The 25,185-nt window shown below is 40.0% G+C and overlaps 1 protein-coding gene across 1 annotated transcript in view; it reads right to left on the reverse strand.

The window, feature by feature from the left end:
* Window positions 1-4,976: 4,976 nt before the first annotated feature.
* LOC121938308 (3'-5' RNA helicase YTHDC2-like) overlaps window positions 4,977-25,185 on the reverse strand; it is a 35,497-nt gene continuing 15,288 nt past the window's right edge. The window contains exons 13-29 of the mRNA XM_088070998.1: window positions 25,067-25,132; window positions 23,355-23,533; window positions 23,114-23,210; window positions 22,008-22,095; window positions 21,591-21,671; window positions 19,401-19,483; window positions 19,200-19,305; window positions 15,970-16,089; window positions 15,551-15,823; window positions 13,980-14,106; window positions 12,742-12,941; window positions 11,557-11,746; window positions 10,906-10,979; window positions 10,416-10,535; window positions 8,150-8,292; window positions 6,176-6,350; window positions 4,977-5,239 (exon numbers count right to left, since the gene is read on the reverse strand). Coding sequence (XP_087927124.1) covers window positions 5,168-5,239; window positions 6,176-6,350; window positions 8,150-8,292; window positions 10,416-10,535; window positions 10,906-10,979; window positions 11,557-11,746; window positions 12,742-12,941; window positions 13,980-14,106; window positions 15,551-15,823; window positions 15,970-16,089; window positions 19,200-19,305; window positions 19,401-19,483; window positions 21,591-21,671; window positions 22,008-22,095; window positions 23,114-23,210; window positions 23,355-23,533; window positions 25,067-25,132 — 2,194 coding nt within the window. The 3' untranslated portion in view covers window positions 4,977-5,167. The remainder of the gene's footprint in view (window positions 5,240-6,175; window positions 6,351-8,149; window positions 8,293-10,415; window positions 10,536-10,905; window positions 10,980-11,556; window positions 11,747-12,741; window positions 12,942-13,979; window positions 14,107-15,550; window positions 15,824-15,969; window positions 16,090-19,199; window positions 19,306-19,400; window positions 19,484-21,590; window positions 21,672-22,007; window positions 22,096-23,113; window positions 23,211-23,354; window positions 23,534-25,066; window positions 25,133-25,185) is intronic.

The following is a 25,185-nucleotide window of genomic DNA, read 5'->3' on the forward strand; positions in this document are numbered from 1 at the left end:
CTCAAGGAGGTTACTATCATGTAAATGCTGAGATCAAGGCAGAAAAGGCGAAAGCGGTGAAAACGTCAGTGGTACATATGGCCTCTAAATCAAGCCTGTCAGGACAATAAGGCGTACGTGTCTCTCGTTCTTTCTGCCATTTGTAATCCCCACTGCTGTGTTCACTCTGTCACATCCGTTCTGCCTCCACACTGCCGTTTATATACATAGTGCATCTCACGTCCGGCTCACGTTAATTTTTTTGAGGACGTGCACAGTCAACGTGCCCAACTGACACTGGGGACATGTGGCAGCTATCATGTGTACACGTAGTTAACAGCAACTGTATCTCCTGCTAAAGATACACATAAAAAACAATAACCTCATATACCAATAACAAATTCCTGCTAAAGTCTAACTTATTAACCTGTACCCATCAGATGTTGAGTACCTCACATGCAGTCCAAAATACAAGTCTGCTGCCTCAGTAAAGTAACCACCCAGGACCTCCTCTTGCTGCCCACTGAAACTTTCTGATCATATTTTGTATTTATTTATTTATAATTTCATCATAAATTCATAACTTGCTTTCTCTCCCTCCCTGCCTCAGGCACACCTCTGCCAGTCTTTGTCTTAGGAAAGGAAAGGAAAGGAATAAGATAAAAAAAAATAAAAACAACTTTGTTTCACTGTGATTGCGGTTAGTTACTTTTTTATAGGGTTGTTACAACCATCCCTACCTCTCTCAGCCAGTGTTAAAGAGCTAAAGCAACATGATGGTTTGAAATGATCAAAGATGAAATGCTTCACATTTTACCCAAGAAACTACTCTCTAATCTAATACAAGTTACATTTCAATAGTATCAGGATTAACTAAAATATAGACTTGGTCAAAAAAAAAAAATACTGTCAAACCTGAAAATCAGTGTTTTGGCTGGGAAATCTCCGCACTTCTTTACACAGCTATGAAATTTCATGTGCAAGGTCAGGAAGGAAGGGTTCATACAATAAATGCATTACATAACTCATACGACATCCCTTAGTGACAGTGACTGCCACAACCATCCATCATTGAACCATCCCAACCAGCTATCAAATTATGAACAAATAAGAAAAAGGCCATAAACGATGTTGTGGCTGATATTAGCTGTAAAGTATGTGATTGAAATGTGATCTTAGCTCTTCTGAAGCACAATTGTGTTTGGACTGGATAAGCCAAGAGACACTTGTTTTTTATCTACACCGAACAAATATTTAAACACAAGTTACAGATATAATCTTTTTTTTCAATGTATCCAGAAGACATCCTTTTTAGTTTTGTTCATAAATTTGCAGGGTTGGACCAGAGTACTTTAAAACATAGTCAGCTACTGAACACAAATTACATGACAATGTTTGTAATTAGTAATTCATTGGATTACAAAAAATGAAATCTAAATGCTTTTGGAATAGCCTGCTTCAAACTGAAACACTGAAAATATCACACCCGATACTGAAAATAGATGCAGCCCCAAACATTTGTGTTCCACAAATATTAAATTAATCTGAAAACATTTTTAATGCAAATTAAATGCATTTTGCATATTCAGAATTTGTAGCTGGTCAAATCAAATTAACCTTAATATTTACTGTCACTACATGAAGAACAAACCCTGACACTCTTCATGAGTTAATAATTATCATGAAACATAGTGTCATGACTTTAAAAATGCCATATTTTAAAGACATAAGCAATTTTTTTTTCAAGCTAGTCTTGGCAATGTAACTATAATGTAAATACACCTTTTTTAAATATAATCTGGGCTGATTGCTTATTTTTGCAATCTGACTATGTAATCCAAATTACATATAATCCATTACTACCCAACCCTGCAAATTTGTTAAAATCTATGTTAAGGAGCAATTCTCCTTTTCCAAGAGAATCCATCCACCTGATGGGTGTGGCATGTCAAGAGCTGATTAAACAGCATCATTGCTACACAAGTGTGTCTTGGGATGGTCACAATAAAAGGACACTCTAACATGACCACACAACACAATACTACACGTGTGACAAGTTTAGAGGAACTGTATAACATGCTGACCGCAGAAATGTCGTAAGCTGAATATTCATTTCATTACCATAAGACATCTCCAGTGTCATTTCTGTCATTTCCAATCAGTCTTACAACCGCAGACCACACATAATCACACAGGCTGAGGACCTCCTCATCCAGTGTCTTCACCAGAAAGATAGTCTGAGAGCAGCCACCTTAACAGCTGATGCAACAATTGGGTTGTACAAACAAAGAATTCCGTCATGTTCAAATTCATCTGCATGCTCGTCGTCCTCACCAGGGTGTTGACTTGACAGCAGTTGGCGAGGCTGAATTGAGTGGCGACCGCTCACCGTCGTCAGTGTCTTGCACTTTGGAGATGTGCTCTCTTCACAGATGAAGACGGCATGTATGGTGTTGTGTTGGTGAGAAGTTTGCTAATGCCAAGGTTGTTAATGTAGTTTTGCCCTAGCTTTTTAAAAATAATTTTCTAAATTACTAATTTCTTGAAAATTGTAGAACATGTTTTGCCAAGTTGCCCATGGTCTTTTCCCCCATTAAATCAAACCAATTTGCTTTGGGGCTCAAAACTTTAAATACTTGTGAAAAGGAACACAGCACAAGAAAAGACTGTTGAAGAAACCAAAACAGTTTTTTGTATAGGGCTGTGAGCGTATTTATTCCTGCTTTAAGGCTGCATGTTATCATGGGGGTCTATGGGGATTGATTCACTCTGGGAGTGAGCCTCAAGTGGACATAACAGAAGCTGCAGCTTTTTGCACTTCTGCATTGGCTTCATTTTTCTTTTTTTTTTTTTGTCTTTTGAGTTTGAAAAACTAGATGGAAAAGTTAAATTCTTTTTAAAAGAAAATATCTGAAACCTCGTGGGATCCACGTTGAGGAAAAGGTTGTAAAGAGGGGGATGCTGATACTGAAAATTACAATCAAGAAAATAGTCGCTAAAGTGAAGCATGAATGCTTTTTGACTGGACAGCCTTAAGAGAATATTCCAAAAGCTGAAAAATATATAACCTAAAGAAAATGTTAATTCAAAGCAACTGCTTACAAGACAGAACCAGCATGAGGGTGAAATATTTTCAGACAGGGTTTGGCTGAAATTGAAGGTCATTTTGAAGCAAGTAATTTTTCAGTCACAAGACAGGAGCTGTTGACAGGTGGAATACAACATGTTAGTGGTTGTATTGCCCCTTTAAAGGTATTTCAACAGCAAAAATGACTTGGTGAGCCATAATCTTTAAAATATAACAATCACGACAGTCATTTTTGTGGTATAAATAAACTTTTATCTACAAGATGGGAGCTCCATCCACTTTTTTGCAATTTTAAAACAGCATTTTATTGGTTGTAGGCCTTCTGCTGCTTTACTTTAAACTCATAAAATGACTGAATTGGATATGAGCTAAGGCACAAAAAAGGTAAAATAATGCAGAATCATAAGCAAGGCAGTAATTCTAGCATATTTGAATATGCTTGAATATCAACGTTCGTTGTGAAGTGTGCCATATCAACATATATCAGCATGGTAATCCGTTGCTCCCCAAAATGCTCCATAAAAACTTTGGCTATGTCTTCACCTTTTGTTGTTTGAGGCAACTCTGCCTTGCATCAAGTGCAATGCCAAAGTTGCAAACTCCATCCCTTTGTGTCATTCTGTGTCCTCTCTTGAAATTCTGATGTTTTCGCAGGTCCATGAACGCAGCACTGGTAGAATGAAGCGGGGTGGATAATTGATCTGTCAATCCAATCAGAGCCGATTAGATCAAATCAATGGCTTGACTTTATAATCCATCCGTAAATTAATTGTAATGTAATTAATTACAATTTAGTTTCCAAATATAAACAGGGAGATCAGACATACCAAAGATATATAAGCACTGGAAACAAGCATTGCCTGATCACGTCATCCCTCATTACAGTATAAACTACAAACACTTTGGCCATAGCTGCATCATATGGTTACAAGAGAAGTCTGACAAAGACAAAGGCCCAACTTGGCTATTATGATATTAAAAAAAGTGTCTTTGCGCATTTTGACTGCAGATAAAACCAGCTGTGTTCATGTGTAAGAAGAAAAAGAAAGTGTTACATCTGTAAATCAACCCCATCTATCAGTTTGAGTTTGGTTTGTCAACAAACTCCATCACTGACCCTGCCCTCTGATACACTGTGGAATCACAGGTTACTTCGTCTGGCCGTTGAAGAGCAGCGTTAGCCTCTGCGCCCCACGTTTCCCTGTCATTGATCCAGGCTGCCATCCAGTCCATTTCTTCATTCTGTTCCTGCATGGTTGTAAAGTCGTCACAAGCCGTGTTTAGGTCTTGTTATGGTTCTGACTTAAGTTCACTGATCTATTTACTTATGGGCTTAAGTCTTGTGTGTACTGTTCCCGCTGCTGAGTCGTCGCCATGTTGGCCTTCTTCTCCCCACGTTGTCTTCAGGTTGCTCTGCACAATTTAAGTCTTTCCTGGTTGTACCTGCATCCCTTTACCCTTTCCTCTGTTCATTCTCTTTGTACTCTTAACAAATCAGCCTAGTTAATTATGAAGTGAGCCTCTGAGGATCTTAAATACGACGACTCACGGGATCCGAGCGCTCAGCCTGACATCTGCTTCTGTAGCCAACCAGAAGTCCCTGCTTTATAAACTTGTTTAAGAAAATACAAATGACTTGTCTAGATTGCAACTAGCAGATACACAGTGCAGTAAACTTGGTTTACAGGAGTTGCTAAAACTTCTCATTTTTAAGTTGAAACCATTTCACAAAATCAAGTAAATATAACTAAATTTAGTAAGTAAAGTAAATTAAACAAATAGATATTCAAATAGACATTAAGTAAACATAAACTAAAATTAATGGTTATATTACAGTGTGAAAAACCAACATAACAATCTGAATGAACTGTGATAGCATAACTGTGATAGTGACAGAGTCACAGACATGTTACTGTGAACATACTGTTTAATTACAACATGAAAATTGTTTTGAGGACAGGAAATAAAAACTGAGGGAGAACTTATAAAATAGACAGAACACAGAAACAGGAGACAAGAGCTGAACTTTGAAATGAATCAGTCCCCTCGAGTGAGGTCCCTGAACTGCTTATGGCCAAATAGAAGCACTGCTGCCCACTCTTATTGAAGCTGGGTCCCCGTGTTTCTCTCCCACAGTGCCAGCAGCTGGCTGCCTGCCTGGGGCTCCAACTCCTGCAGGAGACCAGAAGAGATGAAAAAGTTTCAAATGAGCAAAGGAGGTGCACCGTCCATGAGCAAAACTCAACACTACCAACCTGGAATATTTGCTCCTGACCAGCTGAATGCCATCTTGACAGTTTGCAATGCAAACTCTCAGTAATGTTGCCAAACCCTCTACAGACCAAATTATTGTCTTTCTGTTGCTAGGGTAAACGCATTGGTCCCTGTTCACTTCCTTGCCAACAAGAACTTCCTTCTGTTGCTTTACGTCTTGTAACCAAGCAGGAATGTCTTCTTTTGGCAGATTTTTAAAAGTGCAGGTCAGCAAAGCCACTGAGACAAATTTGAGTGCAACATTTATGCACTTATGTCTTTAGGTCTTTTCGGTTTTGTTGCCCTGTTTAAAACATTTGTTAGAAAAATAATCAAAAAGTTATTAAATGTAATAACATACTTTACATTACTAGGGATTGGGACAGGCAGTCAGTATTACCACAGTTCATGCAGACATTACAACATGAAATTCAAGGACTTTGAAGTACTTTTTTAAGGAATAATTCTTAAATTTCAAGGACTTAACTCGAAGCAAAAAAAATCCTTTTCATATGTAACTTTAAATGAAATAATGAGACCAATGTCTTTGTTCGCAATGTCCAATGTTTTTCAGTGGTTATTTACAACATTATTTTTAGGCAGAACGGTATGAACTCTTCAACAAAACATTTGAATGGCATCAGAGTCATGGTGCTTACACTAATGTACCGCTTTATCGTTCTTCCAAAATTTCCCATCCAGATAAAGTTTCAGAGCAAAGCGTCAAAATAACCACAGGCGCTCAGTACTACTGGTCTGCTGCTCCGGCTGCAAGCGGTGTCCTGCTGCCTGCCCCTCACCTCCTGACCGACTGCACACAATGCAAGAAGAGAGGGAGACAGAGAGAGGGAGTACCTTTCCTGAGGATGACGGACATGGGCTGTCCGAGGGACTGTCCAAGGTCACAGAGCAGGACGCGTTACTGGAGGAGTGAGGCTCATCACGGAGCTGATTTCTGGGCAGTGAGGCTTCATCTCTGCTGTGGCCATTCCTTTGGAGCACAGTCTGTGCTGCTGGCATCCTACAGGACCTGATGGAAGTCAGTATAATGTAGCATTAGTATGAATATAAAGTGAAACATTAAAATATACCATGACTGATTATCCCACATTCCCAAACGCCTGCCTGGGCTTTTATTTACCTAACTGCAGAGAGAGGCAGGTCTTCATATCAGACAGGCTTATACTACAGGCAGGCCTGTATGTCTGATTCATCCTGCTTAATATTTCAAGTTTAGTAAGGACAGTAAGCTGTCCTTCTGTTTTCTGATCTAGTCTGATTCATTACAAATGCTTGTGCAGCGTTTATTTGAGCAATGTTTAGCCTCTGTCAATCAAACTTAACACCCTCACATCTCACTTCATCAGTGTCCTGGACAGGTTGGTCCAAGCCCACCTCAGACCTCGTGAACACATCAGCTGGGAGAATACGTGTCTGAACAGGTGGTGAGCAGCACAGTAGCCCCGTTCCTCTTCACCCTGCACACCTCTGACTTTGAACTCTGAGTCCTGTCATCCACATAAGTACCCAGACCACTCTCGAGTTGTGGGTGTGTCAGCAGTAGACAGGAGGATAAGTTTAGAGAATTATGGTCCTTTTACTCAGCTTATTTAAGATGGAAATGCTGCATTCAGTGTTCTGAATAAAGGATACAAAAACTGAATGAAGGACGGACTTGACTTGCTAAAACCAGTAGTGAAGGCAGTAACAGAGCCAAATCCATATCTATGTAAAATGGACAGCCAGTGTAGTAGGCACTACTAGGCACTACACTAGTAACTACAGGCACACTAACACTTGACTCTGATGCTGTTGTGTTACATGTTATGCTACTTTTGCTTCCAGAACGCCAGCATTCTATCTAAAAATCCCATACTGCAGTAGCATTATATGTGCGTTGTTGGGTTCAGTGTGAAAAAGCAAAGATGGTGTAATGGCATATCTTCTTTACTGCAGTACAGTGGCATCTCTGTGTAACAGAGATGGAGGACTGCGGTGTGGAGTGGAACAGGAAGAGCAGCCTAAATGTGATGAGGTTCAGATCTGAGGGTTGAGAAAGCAGGTAGTGGATGGCATTAAGAGTATAGAGACATCTGGTCTTCCAGGAAACTCAAACTATGGTGCCTGAAGTTTAGTAAAGATTTCAAGGGTGTCTTGAAGAGGGTGTCGAGGTTCTGGAGGGGTACAGATATGTTGGAGTTCACCTGGACAACAGGCTAGGCTGAAGGGGCAACACTGAGGCTGATTACAGAGGTCCTGATGAGGCAGCAGCATCAGAGCCAGTGGTCGGGTTTCCATTACAGATTTGTGCAAAACAAATGCGGTATTTTCGAAATGTGGATAAAACACAATTGCGAGATGACTGTGTTTCCACTGAGTGATGTTCTGCGACTTCTCCTCTGGTGATATCATTCCAAAAAGCATGGCAATGGATGCTCAAAACATTAGCAGCTTTATTTCTATTGCAGCCACCACATTAGCTGTCATTATTTCCAATTCAAGGCCACGTAGGCGTGTTATAGAGCCATAATGTAAAGGCGAGCCCCTTAAACGTGGGAGTGGCCATATATGAGGGATTTCTGGGAGGTTATAGTCCACAATTTCACAGAGGAATTGTGGATTCAAAACTTCTGGATGATCCACTCAGCGTTTGTAGTGTACATGATGCAATAACACCTCTTGTAACACCTGCTGCATCATGAGGGAGCCAGTTCTTACTGACAAGCACATAGTCATGATGTCAACTTCTGACATCAAGGTATTGTATCAAAGTTAAAGATACCAGTATTGTGAGAATGCAATGTGAATGTTTCAGAGACTACTTTATACTTGTCATTGGTGTGTGGCTGGGGGCTGTGCTTGGAGTTCTTCACAAAAGCCTGGGGCCCATCCTCTGATGACATAGGCCGGGGCCGCTGGCCAACCCCTGTGGGCTGCTGCAGGCCTGCTTCCTGCTCCTCTGCTGCAAGAACCTGAGAGACAGCAGATAGAGCTCCAGTCATTAACCTGCTGCCTGCTGTCTGTTCTGCAAACACAAGCTAGAGCAGTACATTATAGATATAGACATGAGATCCTGATTCTCATTCATTCATCGTTTCTCAACATTCTGTTAGGCTTGAATCCCAGTGTGTTTTTCTCTTTAAATGCAGACCTTATAATCTGTGTAATGTCATGAATAAAGTATGAGCTATGCTACCATCATAACGAATGAAAACATTAAGGAATGTTGAAGGATCAGGTCAGGCCTGACTTTTTTTGGGTCTGATCATAGCTCTCATACATATCCAGCCACCTAAACCATGTCCAGGCTGCTCATGAAGTAAGCGTACACATCAACAAATATAATGTGGCATCATGCATCATGGAAATATTGTGCAAAGTTAAGCACATGGATGAAACACAAGCCGCAGCAGCAAAGCCTCCTCATGTGGTAACTGTTGAGCATACTGTACATTCCCATGTCAAGTCCACACATGATCGATCCATTTTCACTGACAGACGGTGGAAAAGATAGACCTGTTCAAGAATTGGCTCTCAATTTTTAGACCTTTAATAACACGAGAGAAATTAGTTTGGCTTTGCAAAGAGCACAGAGATCATAGTTGTGATCAGCAACAGTACTTTAGTTTTGGTTTTTGCCTGAAATTTTGGATTATAAGTCAGAAATAAACAATAGCCAGAAATACAACAGAACTGCACCAGTTTCTTTACTGTAAATTCTGAATAGTGACCAAATTTTCAATTTGTCACTAAATTCAAGTGGAGTTGGAGGGGCTACTGATCCATAGACAGTATCTAACATATAGCAGATGTCAGTCGGCACACCCTCAGTTTGGAGAAGCAGGCTAAAGTCCAACATGGAAGCTGAGCAATGTACTGCTGTGGAGGGGTCAGCAACAAATCATACATTAGCCAACTTAAAATATTAACATCAGTGTAAATGTATGCTGTATTTACCCTTTTGTCAGACAGCCTGTTCTAACAGAGAAGCTGTTCACTGCTTCAATACCACATCTTCATTTTAGCTTGCTGAACACAGGAGTTGCTGGTCTACTGCTGCCTCCATCAGTCAGTGTGTTGTTGTGTGACTTTGGTGAATCTGGACTAAACCTTTTAAAAGCCAAAGTCACACAATAACACAAACAATCTCACTGTTTGATGCAGCAGTATGCCAGCAGCTCCTGTGTTCAGTGATGTTAAATCACTGTTTTTCTCAATGGAGTCTGGCTTTGAAGAGAGCGATATAACGGCTTAATTTTCCCGTTGGAAATCACTTTCTGACAAAAAGGTAAAGGAGTCTAAAAAATTCCTAATATAGCATTCACTTAAAACTGATATTGTTTTTTTAGGTGGCTGTAATACATTTTGTTGCTGACCCCTCCACAGTTTCCATGTCCAGCCTGCTTCTCCAAACTGGGGCGTGTCAACTTAAATCTACTGTATGCAATACACTAACTTTGGATATGTGACCTCTACATCCCCACTTCAAAAAATCTGAAATATTCCTTTAAAGAGTTTTGCGCCATTCTTGCATTACACAGATTTTACTTATTGTTTTTTTCTGATGTACAAGTACAGTAAATTGATGTAGAATTTAAATAAGTCAAGATTCTACATCAATTTTCTTGTGGAATTGTTGGAGTGATTGAGCTGATGCTGTGCAAATTATTAAACATATAATTTGATAGATCTGTTACATGACCAGAAGTTGAGGAAGGCAGATATTTGCCAAGTATAGTCTGGCAGGGGCAAAGAAAGGTTTCTTGAGAAATTTTTAAAAGCTTCAAGAAGATAATGTGTTTTTTGTTGTTTGTGTTTTTTCAAAGTTTCATTACAGTTCCCAGCACTACGGATAAAACAATAAAATATGCACCTTTTTAATGTCTGACTGCATTTTTACACACATATATCAACCAGTGTGAATATAGAATTACACACAGCCAAAATACACTAAAATGAAGAGGAGGATGACAACTTGTCTGAGGCTCATCATCAGATATTTGAAACCTGCACATTCTGCTGTTGCTCTGTTTCCTTTATGTTGTTGTTGTAAAACCAAGTGAAACTTTGAGGAAGAAAAGAGAAAGTGACGTACAGAGACCAGGGTACGGATAATGGCCTCGTCTTGTTGAGACCACGGCTTTGAAGGACAACGGATCCTCTTGATGAACAGACTTTGCCACTTCTGCCTAAGTTCAAACACCAGTCCTGCAGTCTGACAACATTGCACACAACATGAGATATGAGACAGTATGCAAGTTTAAAAAAGACTGAATACAAACTATCAGATAAACAGCATCAACACCAGCTAAGAGCAGGCTCATATCGGCTGAAACTCCCTCTTAGCCTGCCAGTGAGAATCCTCAACTGTGAAGAAGCTGAGCTATGATCCAGTGAACTAAACATTTTGCTATTTTCTATTTCCCAAAAATCAGTGATTAAGTTATTACATACAACAACATAGAAAAAGTTTGGGAACCTCTGACATAAAACAAAATACATCTTCGGGGAAAAAATCCCATTGAAATTCATAAACTAAGTTTCAAAAGGTTGAAAGGTCAGTGTTGATAACAATGTTTCCTCACCTCTCTGTCCAGTTTGAAGGTGAGCCAGTCATCAAGCCTCAATTCAGCCAGATCCTCTGGCTCACTGTCACTGTCTGAAGGAAACAACAAGGAGACCAAGACTGAATCTGCACAGGCAAGCTTCTGAAAACACTTCTGTCAGAAAACACTCAGCAGGAAGAGAGCTTTGTTAAACACTATGAAACTTAAAAGATTAAATGTCTTCAAATGTTTGCAAAACAATGTAAAATATCACATTAAGTACATTGTTTGACGTGATTTTAACAATGTCAAGAAGTCAAGAGTTAAGGAAAGTGGGACGAGCATGTCTCCTTCAGCTGGCCTCAGAGAGGTTTTGGAATGGCGAAAGACTCCCAGTGTTAGGGGAGGAGGCAATGTTTGACAGACTCAAGTCAGGCCAGAGCCTGGGAGAAAATGCTCAAGTACCTGGACAGTGTTGGGATGACTTGATTTACACCCAGTTCAATTCTCAGAGTATCATTTGTGGACAGAATCTCTGTATCGTTAGGAACCATGATGGCAGATTCATGGCAATCTGGACAACAGGCAAAATACCTTGCCGTGTACAAGAGTTTTGAACTGAGAGCGCAACATCGCCACACTTAGCCCACATTGCTAACATGTTAAATGATGGAAATTCAAATAGTTTACCATTAGCGTTGTGTACAGCGGGCTCCTGCAGGGCAGGGCTGGGCAGTTTGGCACACCCTGCAAATATGGCCACAGTGATGGGAGTCACCAGGGAGCAACAGCGGACGCTGGCCATCCTGTGACCTTGGCTCATCTCATCATAGATCAACCAGTCTGTGGGAAGGGCCTGGGCAGATTTGGCTGGGCTGAACTAAACAGCAAACACACATAGTCACATAACTACAACCTTCTGCCTTTTAACTTAATAACTTGGGATGTCTAGTTAAAGTAATTTTTGCCCATGATCAAGTCCAAGTCACTCAATATTAAGTATCTGGGACCAGGGATCCATGTTTACATGTGGTTCTCTCTTCTATGACTCACTAGCTGCGTGGCTTCACCCACCTCTTCACATGGAAGGTGGACAAACCTGTGTCATTGTGGTTTTTCAAAAAAGTAAAGACAAAACATTTATGCTGAAATGTATATGGTCTGTGTATCATCCTTTCATTCAATTCCATTTGGCAAACTAAAAAACAAAAAAAATTAGCAAGAGTATCATTTATTTGTTTTTCTGTATAAACCAAATATTAAAAAAAGACATTTGTTTTCTCATCATCCGCTTGAGAGGAAAAACCAAATAAATAAGGAAACAAAAACAAAATGACAAGTCAAATATATGTTGTTCTTTGTTTTTATTTCTTTATTTTCTTATTCCCATGGTGTCATTCTGCTGCAGCTCCAGGTTTCACGCATGCACTGCCTGAAGAGTGACGCTCAGAGTGGAGCACATGACAGTGTGGAAGACTTTAAAAATACCTCAGGTAGTTTGGTCATCAGAGCTGAGTGCACCAACTGTCTGAAGTCTCCTGGGTGTAAAGTCTGACTCAGAGCTAAGAGTTACAACCAGCGTTGTTTTTTGTTTTGTCTGCCAGATGGAACTGAACAATTGAATGAATGGATGATGCAAACTGTAAATATCTGTGTCCTCTCTTTCTGTGCAGAAAAAGATTTTTACCACATATGGGTTCATGATACATGTGATAACTACAGTGCAGACATGCATTCTGTATGGCCTGTAAAGGTCTGAGTCCCCTGGGCAGTGCTCAGTGGACAGAAGGTGAGTTAAAACCCCTCTAGTGATAAGACCACGATGTAAAGACAGAATCCCATATCAAGTATCAAGTCAGTGATTTGTTGTCCTACCTCCTTGAGCTGGCTCAGGATTGATGTGGGATGAAAGTGGACCTTCTTCTTCCTGTGACTAGAGAGCAGGGAGTTCTCCTGGTTGATATGGACCATGTTTGGATACATGCCAGCCACCAGGGCTGCCTTCACCACAGCCCAGTTCTCCGAGTTCTGATTCACATCACGGATGTCACTGCCCCCACGGGCTCGCACGAACCCTGAGAGACAAACAGACCATTTCTAATTCTTATCTTTATTCATTCACCAAACACGACTAAAATTACAAATGTCCTGATCAGGTGTTAATCTTAGCCAGTACAGACTTTATTTTTTTCACTGTTATATTACAGGACCAATTCTGAGGGACTGTTGTTGTGGCTTTGATATTAACCCTTAGGGGCTGTTTAGCTCATTTTACACACTTTTCATTCCCCATTTCCCCAAGTTTGGCTGTGTTCATGCATAAGGCATACATTTTGGCAAGATTGTGTATTTTTGTTTAATATTGGAATTTCCTGCTCAGCTCCCACAAAAAGTCTAAAATACACCGTGGAAACTAAAGTGCAAAAAATGCTCCATTGAAACCCATTTAAACTGACATTTTTGATCCTAAAGCCATTGAAGCATAAAAACATGTATTGTGTTATTTCTGAGTGTCTTTCTGGGCTTTTGACTTGAAATTCTTCATTTTTTTCCATTTTCTACCTGATGATGTCACTTTATACCATATTTGGCATATGGAGAAAATACATGCTATTTCCACTAGGTACACTGTCACAGTCAATGTTGCTGCTAATCATTGACATATTCCAGGTTGTCATCAACAAAAAAGAAAACAAAAACTTGGCATGTAGTATACTGAAGATAATTCATTTTTTGTTTATTCTTTTCATCTAAAAACATTGTGGCATCATGACAAAAATCTGGCATTTAAAGGGTTCAAATTCTGAAACCTAATGAATATTTGATATTTATGATTAGGACTGATGTTGCCTACAAAATTAAATCAATGAAAGAAGAAGTTATATTGGTGTATAAAATGTTTTTAAAGCTTGATTTTGAAAAGCGCATTTTGTGTGCAGAGTTATCCGAGTATGTGTAATACTTAAGCAGGCCCTAAAGGTTTACGTGATAATGACACTAAGAAAGCCAAAAGGCCAATTAAAGATGACAGTCAGTGTGGTGATGTTGGGTCATACCACACACACTTGGTGGAGAGCAAAATACAGTCTCAAGGACATGAAAGTGGACCTGACCAATGGCACGGAGCTGTCCCAGCAGCTGTGTCCTCATGCCCAGTATCATGTACATGGTTGCCTTGGACAGGAAGTTCTTCTCACAGAAAGATTTCTCCCAGCCATCACTGCGGGCCTTCTGCCATGCCTGTCAGCACATGGGACAAACATGAAGAGAAACTGTCACATGTTACTCTGAGAACAAAAATCATTACTTTACCAGAACCATAAAATCCCTTCCTACTGCTTCAGCTTTATTTCTCTGTCATTTCTTGAAGTGACAACAAAATAGATTTCCATTTTTCTTTCTTTATTAAGTGCTATCTAAATGTGTTGACCATGGGACAGTGTTTCTCATGTCATAATAAAAGACTATTTGATGGTAATCTCATTTTGCTTTATGCAGATGAATTGCAGAGCATTTGTTCACACAGTCACAGAGGTTTGCTCCCTAAAGTGTCCCCTTTAGAGCTGAAATAAATTGTGTTTTGAAAACGCTCTTTAGGCTCATTTACAGTATACTCCCTTTACAAAACAAAATAGATGTGTCCGCTTCAAAGACACAACCAATAGATGGCACTAGAGAGCAGAGTCAAAAGTTTCACACAACAACAAATGAGGCGACTGTGGAGGAGGACGTAATAATGTACCTTTTAACAGAGGCAGCTATATAAATGGTGGAGGTGTGGGCAGCCATTATATACATGACATGTGGAGGGACGATTATTTTAACTATATTACTGATTTGTTCTATTTCGCCATTTTTCAATGTCTTCATCATCTCGCTCAAACTACGCTACACTGCCTGCACAGTCTCCTGTGCTACAGCTCCGTTTAATCTGTATGCGAACGTTTTCAGGAAATGTGGTCAAACTCAGGAAAAATGAGCGCAGATTACAGACCGAAGTCTCCAGATACGTATCTTATGTTGAGCATTAATGACCCTGACACACCAAGCCAACAGTTGGCCATAGGTCAATGCTGAGTCATCGTGCTGGTTGGCTGTCAGTTTGGTGTGTTCATTTACAACTTTTTAACCGAGACACAGCAACATGCGGCAATGCAGCAGTCGGGTTTTGCGAGTTCTCTGATGTTGGTTTGGAGTGTCTGAGCCTTTGCATCCCACTATTTTTAGGTTGACTCCTACTGTGAGTGATCTGAAGCCTTCCAGTGCTGACTACCTGCTGCTGTCAGGCTCCTCACCAGAATTGGGGAAAAACTTTCTCTAAAAAAAAAAAAAAAGACCCTACTGCTCATTTTTCCACCAGCCCATTCTGTTTTGGGTAGAAAAATAATCTGCTGATGTGCAGAAAACAACCATTCAGACATGTTTCATTTTCACAGTTTTAGAGAACTGAAGGGGTTAAACTGGCATGTATTTCACAGGAGAAAAAGTGAAAGTTTTAAGAAAAGTCAGAAACAATCTAAAATTACCTTGATTAATACTGTCTCTTTCCTTCTTTCCTAACTTGTTACTCATTTTATGACCTCTCCAAATTATTGTGATTACTTGAGAGTCTTGATACCCAAGTTTGGAGCACCGCCTTACATCTCCCCTAAAATCAAGCACTTGTTATGTGTCACTCCCCTACCTGGAAGGCTCTGAGCAGGGCCATGTGGTCACTGAAGGTCAAGGAAGTGAAGCGTTTGCGGCAAAGCAGAGCAGCTTTTTTCTGCGAGCCCTCGGCAGGAAGGATGAAAGGGTCGCGATATGCCAGCGTACAGGCAATGGTTAGAATGGGGTCCAGACACTTGAGCACCACAGCACACAGCACCATCTTGCCCAGGTGGGGCTCAATAGGTAGATCAGCCAGGTGGTAGCCCAGATCAGTCAGGTCTTCATACTGGTCCATCGCATCGATTGTCTGAAGGAAAAGGTGATGAGAATCAATAGAAACCCAATGACTTTGACTTGCTGGAATGATGGATGTGCATGTGGAGGCTTTTCTGTGTGTATAGTGGCTTCAGTAACAGATCGGTATTAAGTGAGGTATATAGCAAGACTTGTTACCTTTAACATTTGCACAGCATTCTTGATGGCATGTGCAGCAGGAGGCTGTGGAGCTTTGGACAAGAACTTAGCGACTGGACAGGAGGACGGGGCCAGCAGTTTGGTTTGCAGACACAATTCCTTAAACACACAACATGACCTTTAATCACTATTACAGGCTATTATTAAGCCTTCTGCATTTTGAGTAGCATTGTGTTGATGCTCATCAAGATTGACTTAAATTCAATAAGAATCCTTAAAAAATAGGAAGTCCTGACCATTTAAATAAAATAAATCCATGACTGATTCTTGATAACACAGCATTAACTGTAATGACATCTTTGACATCATTTTTTAAATTTCATTTCTATAATTTTCTTTTATCTTTCTTTTGTTTCATTTTTTTCTTTCTTTTTATTTTATTTTTTGCTTGTTTATCTGTCTGTTCTCTTACTAAGTATGCATGTGTAAACTGTCACATCATACTGCAAAATGTGATACTGACATATGTGCAGCATCATGTATTTTAAGAATGTGAAATGCACAAAAACTGTTGGAAATACGTAAAGTAGGTAATAAAAGAGGTAATAAAGGAATGCACTTGTATAGCGCAACTCTACTCTTCCAATTATTTAAACAGCTTTCATAATAAATTCACCTACATACCATAAAACTTCAGTTAATAGCCAGGGCTATCATTTCCTTAAACCACTGAACTCAACAGGCTTATAATTGGGACATGCGTCTGTATGGGACTGGCTTTTATTTCCTCTCACATAAAACTGTTGCTCAGCAAAGATGGAATTCCAGTTAAATTGTTTCATTAAACCTCTTTTTTTGCGTCTCTTGTTTACTCTGCCAGTATGACTTCTTTTTTGGTGCTTATGTTTTCAGTAAAAATAACTGAATGATGGCATTGTAGAGAATCTTACTAAGTTTACAGTGCATGTCCATACTGACAAAAGTCAAACATTTATATTTGGATGCTGGTAGCCATCAACCCAGTTTTATACATCCAAAGAACTTCTATAGAAATGACTTGCATAGCAACCGAACCTCTAACTGAGACAGGACTTCATTTGTCAAAATGTGAAGCTACACCGGACTAGTAAAAGGGACTGGGTGTCGAATTGGGAGTAGGCCTATATTTGAAGTTTTATAGTATTCACACACACTGGTGGCTGAGGCTACTATATAGGGTGCCAGGTGCTACTCAGTAACCATTCACACACACAGACACTCCGATCATCAGTTTGATGTGATGAGTGGAGGAACCCGGGATCAAACCACTGACCCTCCAGACAAAGAACGACCCGCTCCACCTCTGAGCCCAGGCTGCCCCATTAATGCACAGGATGAATTAGCTCCTCTAGTCTGGCGTCTTGTGCAAACACAAAATAGTGCGCTCTCAGCGACCAGTTTGTAGTCTGCTCTGTGCTGATATTTCAAAATGATGACTGGAGGCCTCTGTCTCTGTATCACTCTCTGTTAGCTACTGCATACAAATCACAATTAGCAAGCCAAGTAATAAAGCTTCAGCTAAATATTTATTTATTAGAGGTGATCGATATGGACAGGAAATAATATCAATATTTCAGGGTATTTTTGTGATAACGATATTTTTGATATTACAAAATACTGAAAAATATGTTCAATATCAAGAACATACAATTGCAACAAAAAAAGCATTATACTGTACTCCAAAGTCAAACTCTCTAAAATGTTCCCACATGTCGATTCCACTTGTGACAAGTACAAACTGTCACCTGCCTCCCTGGCACACTCATTCTGGCTCTGTCCTAACCTGTCCCTTTATTGGAGCCGAACATTCAAAACACTGTCAGATGATAATTCATCCAGATCCATTAATAGCAATTTTTGGTCTTGCAGGGGAGGAAAATAAGAATTTGTCAGGAAGCAAACTTAAAATTGTAAACTTTGTTACTTCATTAGCTTGGCGATTGATCCTTCACCAGTGGAAGAACTCTCGCCTGCCAAGCTGGACTCAGTGACTGAGGGAGGTGATACAGCAACTCAAACTTGAGAAACAGAAATTTACATTGAATGGCTCTTCTGATAATTTTGTGAAAATCACAAGTCACATTTCTACCTTCTTGCATGTTTTTGTAGCTAATCACAAAGGTACGAGCCCTTAGATGGGCCTTTATTTTGTGCAGCTGCATGTTCCTTTAAAGGTTCTGTATGTGTTTGTGTCTGTATGTGTTCATGTGCACATATGTGTACAACAATTTGTGGATGAGTTCATTTTATTTTTACTGTTGTCCTTTTGCTATGCTGTGTGTCAGTTTGTATGTTTTCAAAAACCCATAAAAATATGTTTGAAAAAAGTGTTATACTGGCCATGAAACATCTTTTCTAAAGTGACTCCAGTGGAAGAGATGGAAGATAAGATCAACAAAGTGCAGTACCACATAAGTCCCTACAGTCAGCTAAAGGTAACACAGTATGAAGCTTCAGCAGTCTTCTCAACAATCTAGACAAACAAACTACCTATCGTCATATGCAAGCTATACCTTTGTTGACATGAATGTGTGTTGCCTGAGTCCAGGATTTTAACTTAAAAAAGAGAAATGGACTTCAGTCAAACCTTCTCTGTGACCTCCTCAGTGTATTTTACAGCCCAGTAAATACTGCGGTGTAATGTTATAAGATGCCAGTCAGTCAGCAGAACAGTATCTTTTATTTTTACCTCTTCTTATGCTGAACTGGACCAAGTAACACAACAAGTGTGGCAGATAGATGGTGTTGGAGGTGGCCAAGCCTCACAATTAGCAAATACAAACATGCTTTTTGAAATCTCCCAAAAATATTAAAACCTGTGTAAAAATGTACTGGTTTCCTATAGGACTGGGCCATATATTAACATTAAATCAACATCATAGTATAGTACTCACGGTGTAAATATTTGGCGAAAGCACCTTGAGTCAACCATACAATATTGGCACAATACTGATACAGAAATATTTGGTGACAAATATAGTGATATTTGATTTTCTCTATACTTCCCAGACCAAGCACAATTTTGCTTTTGATGCTGTTGTTCTTGTCACTTTGTGCACATTCTGTGTATATATTTAAAAAAGCAGAATTGATTTATTTTGTGTGTGAAACTGTAAAGTCAGTCTTTCAGAAAAACAAATGACTTGCTTGATGTTGGATGAAACTGAAGTATGTGTGTGTGTGTGTGTGTGTGTGTGTGTGTGTGTGCGCGCGCGTGTGTGTGTGTCTACCTGCAGAGGCATCCGCAGCAGCTGTGGAACCTGAAATTCCTGCATGCTCTTGAACCTGAGTCGACTGAAGAGGTGAAAGCATATCCCTGGTCTGCAGCGGCCAGCTCTGTGGACAGGTCACACATACAGCAGACTCAACATCAAGATTCAACATCTTTTGAGGTGCTTAAAATGTCAGAACATGGACAGTATTGATGTTACCTTCCCTTCCTTTGCAGAGCGCTGGCTTTTGAGATCCAAACAGTCTTTAACATGGAGACATGAGTGAGAGTATCGAAGGACTTCTACAACAGGAAAAACATTTAAGAGTTATTTACTGAGCGTGAAACTGAGGACTGGTCTCTGTATTAATCCTATTAGATCTCAGTGCCGAGTTTGACACCATTGACCATAAAATCTTACTGCACAGACTGGAACACTTGATTGGCCTTAAAGGATCGGCACTAAGCTGGTTTAAATCATACTTATCAGATTGTTCCCAATTTGTTCATATTATTGATCAATCCTCCATGCCTGCGGGTCTGCTTCGGGGTACAACAAGGTTCTGTGCTTGGACCAATCCTTTTCACTTTATAGATGCTTCCCATAGGCAACATTATCAGAGATAACTCTGTGGGATGCCTGGTGGCTCAGTGGATAGAGCAGGCGCCCCATGTATAGAGGCTGTGTCCTCGCCGCAGCGGCCCCGGCTTAGACTCCGGCCTCGGCCCTTTGCTGCATGTCATTCCCTCTCTCTTTCTCCATTTCACACTTGTGCTGTCCTATCGATTAAAGGCAAAAATGCCCCCCAAAAAATGTTTTTAAGAAATAACTCTATAAATTTCTATTGTTATGCTGATGATACGCAACTGTATCTATCTATGAAGCCAGATGAAACTGATCAGTTATCTAGACTACAAGCATGCCTTCAGACCTGGGTGAGCCGCAATTTCCTGATGTTAAATTCAGACAAAACTGAAGTTATTGTTCTTGGCCCCGAACTCCTCAGAAACTCCTATTCTAAGGATAAAATTTCTTTAGATGGCATTGCCTTGGCCTCTAGCAGAACTGTAAGGACCAACTTATACAATACGTCTATACAATCAATATTTATCTTTTCCCTCCCATATAAAACAAGCTTCAAGGACTGCTTTCCTTCACTTACATAACATTGCAAAAATTAGACATATCCTGTCTCAAAAAGACGTTGAAAAATTAGTGCACAAATTTGTTACTTCATGGCTGGATTACTGAAACTCCCTATTATCTGGTTGCCCCTACAAGTCCCTGAAGTCTCTCAAACTGGTGCAGAACGCTGCTACATGTGTACTAACAGGATCAAAAGGGATCACATTTCTCCTGTTTTAGTTTCTTTGCACTGACTCCATGTAAAATACAGAATTTAATTTAAAATTCTTCTCCTTACCTACAAAGCTCTGAATGGACAGGCTCTGTCCTATCTGTCGCAGCTCATAGTTCCCTACCAAGCCTCAAGAGCACTGCGCTCTGAAAATGCAGGGTTGCTTGTGGTTCCCAAAGTCTCCAAATGTAGGATAGGAACCAGAGCCTTCAGTTACCACGCTCCTATTTTATGGAACCATCCTCCAGGTTCAGTCAGGGAGGCAGCCACCGTCTCCACTTTTAAGGGTCGGCTTAAGACCTTCATCTTTGATAAAGCTTATAATTAGGGCTCAGGTTGCGTTGACAAGCCCCTAGTTAGGCTGACATAGGTTTAGTCTGCCAGAAGGCTTTCTAGGTTACACTGAGCTCCATTTTCCCTCTCTTGCTCCCTCCATCTGCAAACGCTCTTGTGTTTTTATTGCATTACATTAACTTGGTTGCCTCTCCGGAGCATTCATGCTCCCTTGTTTTGTAGTTTTACCAGCTCTTAGCTGCAACCTTGGCTGCGCCTCGATCGTGGTGATGGCTGTGCTGATGCTGTGGTCCTGTCTGAGGCTGCGCCTGTGTTGTGGGCCTTGGTTGCGCAGATGCTGTGATCCTCTTCAACAATGCCTTCTACTGCCATTACTATGCGTCATGCCTCCACTATTAATATACACATGGGACTCTTATCAACACCTACGATATTTGCATGTAACATCACATGCTATCATAGATGGCATTTAGTAATTTTATGTCTATCACTATTGTTATATGATATGCTATTGTTATCAGTATAGCTGTGCTTCTCTCCCCCCTCTCTCCCTCTCTCTTTCTCTTTCCTCTTTGTCATTACTGCAATTTAATTGTTATTTCTGACATCTATTGCACATCTGTCCGTCCCCAAAGAGAGATCCCTTCTCAGTCGCTCTTCATGAGGTTTCATGAGGTTGAATTAAATTGAAATTCTATCTTGGGTTTGACTTCATGTTACTCTTGCATGTAAGTGCAACTCCTCAGCAGTAACTCTACCTCTTTGACCTTTCCTGAATCAATGACAAACACCACGTCATTGATGGTGATGCTCGTCTCAGCAATGTTTGTGGACAGGATCTAAAAGGGAAAAACAAGACCACTTATTATCTAGTTTGATAGAGGATATATTTTCTGTAAAAACACAAACAAAACTGTAAAACTACACTGGTCATCAGTAACCAGCTATTTGCCCAAGTCAATTGGCAGGATGTGTCATATAGACGGAAGTAGTCAACAAAGTTCAATGTGGACTATGTTCTTCCAATGTTGGAATTTGGAGTGAAAATTGACAAGTGTTGATGTTGAGAAATTGGACAGTTAACCAGTTAGAGTGTGCGTCAAGATGCTGCTGACTTGTGTTGACCTTAAACAGCAAAAAATATCTTTGAGTGAGTTGTGTTAGATCAGACTCACTATCTTGCGGACACCATGAGGAGAGGGCTTCATGGCTTTCTTCTGATCCAGAGTCTGCATGTCTGAATGGAGAGTGAACACCTGGTACCTGAGAGACAACAACCCACTGTCAGACTGTCACAGACACTCAATGCAATACACTGCTGTGTTATACTATGCTCTGCACTATCAACTGACCAAATGGCACAAAAAGACGCTCACAAAATAAGGACATGTTAAAAAAAAATGATACATATGTGTGTTGGTTAAGGCAAGATAGATCCAGGAGTGAGTCTACATCTGTAGATATAGTATCTTTATGCCTCAGCATTGGCATTATGTTTTCAGGTTTTTCATCTCATTCTAATGTTTTGATACCTCAAGAACACGTCCAGGGCATTTGAGGGAATTTGGTGGTCAAGGGTCAAAGGTCAATGCCACTGTGACACAAACATTCACTTGGACTAAAGCATGAAGACATTACAATTTGGTGATCAAAGGTTAAAGTCACTGAGCCTTTGTCAATCTCATTCTCATGAACCAGTATGTCTTAAGAAAACTTTGCAGGAATTTCTCCAAATTTGGCACAAACTTCCACTCGGACTCAAGGATGGACATTACAATTTGGTGGTCAAAGGTCAAGGTCACTGTGAACTCATAAACCGTTTTTGTTTTTTTGGCCATAACTCAACAATTCATATGCCATTTATGAACTGATGACCTCTGATATCCAAAAGGTCAAAGGTCAACTTCACTGCAACATCTGAATGTTCTGCAAACACATTTTCTGACCATTATTTAACGGCATAACTCATGAAATGTAGGGAAGACATTTGATCGGATACTGAATTGGCTACACTAATATTGAGATCTTCTGTGCTGCCATGTGTGAGATATCCCTGTTTTACAATTTAAGGGTTCTTTGCAGCATTTGCACATTCAAGGTCATGGCAACATATAAGTCTGGACAGACATAGATGTAAACTGTAACTGCAAACTGGTTTGTGCATGCATACACATGCAAGGTGGTAATTCATTTGTTATAATGTATTTTAAGAATTCATGTTATAGATATTGCATGATGATAAAATGTCTTTCTTTCTTCTTATGTGTAGCTTATGTTTCACCTCTCAGAGTGGGTGGAGAATCTCTTATCGTCATACAGGATGCAGTCCCTGAGTGCCACTATCTCACTGTATCCAGGAAGAAAAATGAGAACAGCACCTGAAGACCAACAGATAAAACACTCACATTCTAATAATCCTGAAATCTGTGATTAAAGTCAAGTTGAATAGGAAACAGGTTAACGTGGTAGAGTGAATTAATTTGTGAAATAATTTGTTGTTAAAATCCAATGGTGAGTCTCACCGTCAAAGGTGGTGGAGCAGATGTTGTGCAGCACATCCATGATGAGGTCCAGGTCCACCCACTCATCGTTGAAGCTGTGGTGGTACAATTTAAGCAGATCCTGCTCCTCAGTGCTCATCTCTGCACTGCCACTCTGCACCACAGTGGACTCATCGTGGCTGCTCACCTTTTTCAAAGGACTGCACAGGAGCAGGAACGCGTATGTGAGCTCATCAGGAGTCCAATTAGTTTATCACATTATAAAACAGCATTCAAACACAGATAAGCCTTTACTTAACACATACTTTTTTTAGGGACTGTAAATAAACTACCGGGGGTGGGAAGAGGGTTAAACATTATTCAATACACCGTTAACACCTTAGAGTTAAAGCCATGGACTTTATATCAAGATGGACTACACATCTTCTCTTACGCCCACTGTACAAAAATCATACGGCCCCCGCCATCTTGGTGATGTAATTTGGAGCCAGAGTAGGAGCACAAAGTGATCTCTGCAGTGTTTAGTTTCCACCCATACACCTGTAAAACCAATCTGGAGCATCGTGTGCAGATTAGCCCACACAGCAGTCAATCATAATGTAACCCTCAACCCCCTCATCCTTTCATAGTATCAAATCACTCATTAAAACCAAATTTACCAGAACAACAAACCCTTCAAAAGATATCTGAAGTGTACATTAACTTTTTAGTTGGGTCCATGTCCCATTCACAAACATAGAGGGGGTGGGGTTTATAACATGTACTGCAGCCAACCACCAGGGACAATCTAGATTATTTCACTTCACTTTTAGGGAGCTCTCATTAGGTTTGGGTGGTATGTAATATTTCATACCTTTGTGAATTTTCACTGGAGTGTATGACAGTGTAAGTGTGTGGTACTAACAGTCCCCTCCCCGCGACTTACTTTCAGCTTTTTAGATTAATAAATACATAATAGAAAAATGTAAAGAAAAGTAATACTCTCATATGTATTTTACATAGAAATACAACTGTACATATTTTGAATTCAACATTCTCTCGGTCACACAAAACTGACATGGCTTAATTGTCTCGTTACCTCATCATAAAACACACTTAATTCAAATTCAACAGAAACAAACCATCTTGGTTACTCTTGTTAGTAATCTTGTTAGTAAGTCCGCTGTTCCACAAATCACCAGCTTCATTTTGGTCCAAATAAATCCTTAATTCACCAAGTAAGATGTAAAAAGACATGTTGTCCACGGTCACTCTCTGCCTGCTGGCTGCCGGCTGCTTACAGTCCTGTAACTTCTCCCTCCACCACTAGGTGTCACTGTGTCTTTCAGCTCAGCTGCCTGTTCCACCAGTAGAGACTGGACACTGAGCTCTGGTGGTGCATGCTGTGCACTACATACAATGAGTTTAATAGAAAGAGGAGCGCCTGTATTTATGACGGTATTGAAAAACATACCTTTGGGATTTCTAAATACTATACAGTAATACCATGATACCACCCAAGCCGTCATGTCATCCAACTTTATCATATAGCTAAAGCACAAAGAATTTAAAATGCTGTACCCCTGTTTAAATCTTGGCATGGCAAGAGCTACTAAAAAAAAAAAAAAAGAAAAAAAAAAGCTCACAGCACAACATCTCTTTACACAAACAAACCAAAAACTCCTTTTTCTCTTTTTCACAATAGTTGTTTGAGTAGTTTAGTTAAATGCATGGAGTTAAACATTTCTACTCACATGGATGATTTAAGAAGATCTATCGCAGCTGTCTGCTCGAAGTGTTCGGCAAAGTCTAAGGCTGTCCTGAAATGAGATAAAAACAGTCACTTAATAAATTTGAAGTATTCAAATGAGCT

This window comes from Plectropomus leopardus, chromosome 20 (genome assembly GCF_026936395.1).
Source record: "Plectropomus leopardus strain MGB_pleo_1.0 chromosome 20, ASM2693639v1, whole genome shotgun sequence".
Taxonomy (NCBI): Eukaryota; Metazoa; Chordata; class Actinopteri; order Perciformes; family Serranidae; genus Plectropomus; species Plectropomus leopardus.